General features: G+C 43.9%; 1 protein-coding gene across 1 annotated transcript; it reads right to left on the bottom strand.

Annotated features, from left to right (window-relative positions):
• Positions 1-471: 471 nt before the first annotated feature.
• Positions 472-5,052, bottom strand: LOC119390150 (EEF1A lysine methyltransferase 4). Its single transcript, XM_037657714.2, has 3 exons — positions 4,794-5,052; positions 3,914-4,197; positions 472-816 (listed from the first exon to the last, which is right to left on the bottom strand). Exons 1-3 carry the CDS (start codon positions 4,960-4,962, stop codon positions 532-534), a joined length of 738 nt encoding a protein of 245 aa, XP_037513642.1. The 5' UTR covers positions 4,963-5,052; the 3' UTR covers positions 472-531.
• Between the last annotated feature and the right edge of the window lie 477 nt (positions 5,053-5,529).

The raw sequence follows: 5,529 nt of genomic DNA, 5'->3' as shown, positions 1-5,529 counted from the left end.
TTTAACTAAAAATTAGCAATATGTTTGCACGATCAAGAAATCAAGCAATACCTGTTGGAACAGCTCGCTTTGCTGGCTGTTAACAACATTTTGAAGGAGAGAGCAAATTCCTCTGTTGGATGCACTGCAGTAATATTTGGCTCACATGTTCACAGGAGCTCTGTCTACAGATCAGAAATGTTTTCCTAATAAGTTCAAAAAGTGTTTCAGGGCCTCTCTATGAGCAACATTAAAAAGCATTTTTCTCAGAACACGGTCGATCTTGCACAAAACAAAGTGAAACAAGACAACATGTTCCTTCCGTGCTATCGAAAAAGAGATGTCTGCCGAATTCTGGAAAAGCCCAAGCGAACTGTCCCTGCCGAGAGCTTTCATATATCGAGAAGCAATTTTCAGCTTCACTAATGCATCTTTGACCTCCCGAAGCCATTACCCAACCAGGTGTTTACAGTGTTAGTATATACTGTTCCCATAAATTTCAGTCCTAGGTAAAAAGTACAAATTTCTAAGGAACTAAATAGCATACTAGTGTCAGGAGGCTAAAATCTTCAAAAGGAAGTCCTCATTTTCAGGTTCGCTGCTTTGGCTAGCGGTTGAATTTCGTCGAAAGACGGGCAGGTGGTAGCAGGGCGTGGCATCCAACGAAAGTTCTCGGCCTTTGGTCATGACATAGCAGAAGTAGTGGAAGCTGGTGCCAAACTTGAACGTGTCGAGAGACCAGTTGAACTGGACATTGGCATAGAGCGGGCTGCGGAAATGGGGCTGTGCGAATGTGATGGAGATGAAGCGGCCACCACTGCACAACACGCGGCTGACCTGAAACAATGGAAATGAGCACAGCATAAACACAACAAGAAAAGACATTTTCATCACTCTCTGCTAGTCTGACGCCATATTTTTTTTTCCAATGTGACCAATATCGTCACGAAGTTGTGACGGTGAAGAAGGCCACAGTCAGACTGTTGAAGATGAAGCTCGTGATTGGGTGGGCTTGTGCCCAGAAAATCATGTAAAACTTACAATACAACAATGTAGGCAAGTACAGTCGTCGATTATCAAGTATTTGCGACGTTAAAACCCAATAATTATTATTATTATTATTATTATCATCAAGTAATCTCATGGTTGATGAAACGCAACGGCTTTCATACAAGCAAGATCACAGATTCCAGCATTATTGTAGGTGCCGTGTTGATTCCAGAATAAACTAGATTACTCGTGTCATGTGCACAATATGATCATAACAGTGTACAACAATAGCGAAGGTTTCTGGACATTCTAGCAAGGCCTGCACCTACCGGTGGTTACGCGTGTATAAGCCTGATCACATAAAACGCAGAAAGGCGTGTATGTTGCAATACAAACTCCAAGAGGACGCCAAAGTGAGAAAAAGGAAGATGATGATACAGAAGAAAACAACAGGACGAATGGTTGTCCAAAAACTTGCACGATGAAAGTATAGCACTTGTTTCATCATTATACTTTTCCACTATTGAAGCTGATGAGCATGTGTTCCTGAAGGCTTGCCCACACTTTATAAGTGAGTGGAGAGCTCGATTTTGATATCCTGTCTAGTCATGTGACAACCATATGGTGGGCACAAGATTATGAAGCCGATAGATATTGAACCCAAGAAAAGTGTAGGAATGCATATGGGGAATTATTTGCAGCATTTAGTTTAGGTGTAGAAGTTATGAAATGAAGGGAACTAAATGTGGACAAAGAGACAAATTGCGGCCAGTGGGACAGAACCCACAACCATAGTGTTACATATCCGATGTTGGGACTCAAGCAACCTTCTGTCGCTATTCTGTGTAACAAGCATTGGAAACATCAACATGTTTAGGTCTGCGCCTGGATTCACTTAGCCCTCTTGTGCCAGCATTGCGATAACTTTAAAGTTGCTGGCGGAAGCAATGACCTGACTTGTAGCACAAAAGGCCGCTCATTCACCCAAGGGAGCCTTTCAAAGCAAGCAAATCGCCAGTAGACGGTGTAGACTGTCATTTCGGCACGTCCTTGCGTGGTGCTTAATATTTTATGCCCGACCGTACAGAAGGCCATGAGCAGCAGCTGTGCAGATATATACATTTCCTGCATAAAGTCACCACTGTAAGATTTCTTTGGTATACTACATTATGTTCCTGTGGATTGTCTCAATGTTTTTAGGTTACAAAATTCGGAGAAAGAATAGAGAATGCTTGGCTGGCACGATAGAGAGAATAGAACACGCAAGGGGTTAAAGGAAAGGTACATGTAGTGCCAGATGTGATGAATCACATCAGGTTGTCTTTGCGCCACTGCAACACAAGCGATATGCTACTTCAGGTTGTTCCTGCATAAACATATCACATGAAAAAAGTATTTTTCCTCAACCACCAGGCGAGTAAATGGAAAGCAAATTAGTAAAATACATAGTCGACAAACAAAAATGCCGAACACAAACGGCATAAACTGATCTTGCAACTTGCGTAACGCCTCAAGCTGCTATAGCTAAGATTAGAAAAAGCATTTTGCACTTCAGCTCATTTATCTAGTGTTGGTGCTTGCTTGCTGAGTATTTGACCCGTCTATTATTAACAGTAGATGTCGCACACTTACTTTCTCCCTTTTTGAATGTAACATGAAAGTCCACGAATGATATCCCACGATTCTTGTGCTAGCACGAGTACGTCAGGGTCACAAACACGTGTCCTCTCAATAAATCGAGAAATACTGCAAGCAAATGCTGTGCCATCTGTTAAAGGGAGTGCCTGTGTGCATCTTCTGTCAGCTTAAAGGGACTGTCTACCGTTCGGAAAAATTTTTCTGATTGTGGTGAAAATGAGAAGATCGTTCGTCACATCAGCGGCAACGAGCATGCTTTTGTCCCATAAAAAAGGAATTATATTTTTAATTTGACGTTGAAAATCGTGAAAGAATGACCGCTAGCATCACTTAACGGCGATATGGTTCAATCTACTGGTAGGACAAGAAATCCTCGCAGGTAGACTCATTTTGCTTAAAAACAAACACGTATAACTTAAAGTTGTATTTTACACGCTTGAGGCAGCTTTCGGTTGCGTCAGAGAGTAATTATTTGCCTTTTTTTCCTCGCGCGTCTAAAAAGGCGCCCGTTGGCGCTGCTTGCGCCGCCGCCTTCGATTTCCTCTGCTTCAACTCATGCGCTATGCCATGCGGCTCTCCGCGCTGGTCATTCCGTGCCGCTGAATTGCTGTTAGGATGTCTCACATGTGCTGTGCTGTGCATTTATAGTCTCCTTTTGATCGATCAACTTGGCTTGGATTGCAGCAGCAGTGCTAAAATAAATGCATAGACTGGGATTACAGCAAAAGAAGTGTTCTGTAATTGTATAGTAAGGCTTGATTTAACCGCTAGCGCACTGAAAATGACTGTTACGTTCATTACATTAGTGTTCAGCGAAAATAATTTAATCCTTTAGAAGTCGCACGTGCTTTCCATTTTAATTTTTACCGGCACTACAATCGTCATCGCGTCCACCAACCAGTGTTGTGGGCATGTTTCACGCCAATGGAAGAAGACCGAACGCAGATCGAAAAATTCCTGCTTTAAAAATTTCTACTCACTTTCCAGAGAAACTGCTGCAGGGTTGGACACTTCAGGCTGTATGCTTTCGATTGCGATACAAAACAGAATAGCGATGAAGGACGGTAGACAGCCCCTTTAACAAGGGAAAAAATTGGATTGCTGAGCGCCAACTGAAAATAGTCACATGTGATCGCACTGAGGACAACTTTTCTCTTTTCTGTCTTTTTTTTTGTTTTTAATAAATGCCAGTTAGTGTTTGCATGACATATTTATTCTTGTATTTACTCTCCGTGTTTCCAGTGTCCCTGCCCTCGAGTATCTCGCGCTAGAGCAAGAATCGTGTTTGAGGCACTGAATGACTCACCTCGCTGAGGACTTTAGTCACCGTCACTTTGGTCTGTTCGGATACATTCCACGGGTCCTTTTCCTTCACCATCATTGAATCAATGGTGGCCTTTTCGATGACCACGTCAAACGAGCCATCCAGAAACTGAAGGTGTGTGGCATCCATGGCGTGCCACTTCATCTGGGCGCAGTCACTGCAGTGTACAGACATATTGTTGATCACAACGTGGGAGTAGTCAATGTTTTCAATGTTCCTAAAGCCATCCTTGTACAGCAGTTCGCTGAGCGGACTATTCCCACAACCTGAAACGAAAGAAACAAAGGATTAAGAAAGGGCGCTCCTTAATTTTCTATTATGTGAGCGAGTCGCGTACGATTAAACATTGCAAATATCGCGCGTCGTTGAAACGGTCACAAGCTGAAACAAAAGCCATGAGTCCTTGTGTGATACAATTTAATAAAACCAACCGATAATGAAGCTAAGGTAGGTAAGGGGACATTAGTTTTGTAGGCAATATTTGTAGGTTTAAAAATAATTACTATACTAGTGTACGTCACTATGTATGTAGTACGTCTAAAGGTACAAATGATGTCCTATTACCATCCTAAGCTTCAATATCTGTTGGTTTCATTAGGTTGTGTTTAACAAAGAAACGAGCCCTCGATCTATATCCCCCGTTTCGTGCAATACGATTGCCACGTGGTGAAATCTCGATCGCGCTCGAGATTCTTGGTCGCGATTGGCTTGTTTGCGCAAAATGCGGAAATCAGCCAACCGCGGTCGCGCAATTCGATCCCGATCGGGGCTCGGATCGCGATCGAAGGATTGGTTCACAAGCTCGCCACGCATTGCTGCCATGCGAAACACCGCATCCAGAAAGTTATAACCGACTGCTTACCTAACATGAGTATCCTGTCGGTACTGTGGACGTGTTGCTTGATGAGGTGGGCATACGTATGGTAGGGAAGCAGCCAGTCGTACCTGTCCTCATTTCGATACCTGTCATCCCAGTAGGCGACGTCACTGTAGCTTGCGTTTTCCTTTGGTATAGTCGCTACGCTGTTCATGATGCTCTCTTCAAGTTCAACGTCAAGCACAGTGCAGCCCGTCCCCAGTCAATACATCAACAGTAGCGAACACGTGCTGCCGCATTTCCCCCGGGGAAACACACGTGGACAACGCGAGCGCGAGTTCCGACAGAACATGCACATACGTAGCAGAGAACGGACAACTCCACGGAACATCTCTGACAACTATCTCAGGAAGACCATATTTGGCGTTGTGATGAGTTCAGTTACGCCATTTCTATGCTTCTTGAGGCCATAACCACTTCAGCGGCAATGAACAACGTAAATGTTATCACGTGCTCTGTCTTGTAAGCATAAAGCGTGCTAGTACCTTTAATTTCCATGCGTACCCGACGCATGCCCGACGCAACACTTGTGTGGCCTCTGAGATATTGGTGCGCCAGTTTTGTACGTAGCATCTTGAAGGCCAAGCTGTAGCAAGTATTTTTGCTCTATCCTCGACAGATGTCGCGACAATACGTATCCCGCTCCACGCGTGTAACGTCGGAGCGCGCAATTTGAACGGTGCTACATTGCACTTTCCAAAACCTCGGGTACCTCGTACCT

Source organism: Rhipicephalus sanguineus, chromosome 4 (genome assembly GCF_013339695.2).
Source record: "Rhipicephalus sanguineus isolate Rsan-2018 chromosome 4, BIME_Rsan_1.4, whole genome shotgun sequence".
Taxonomy (NCBI): Eukaryota; Metazoa; Arthropoda; class Arachnida; order Ixodida; family Ixodidae; genus Rhipicephalus; species Rhipicephalus sanguineus.
The sequence above is the reverse complement of the archived record's forward strand: the minus strand, read 5'-3'. Positions and strand labels throughout refer to the sequence as shown.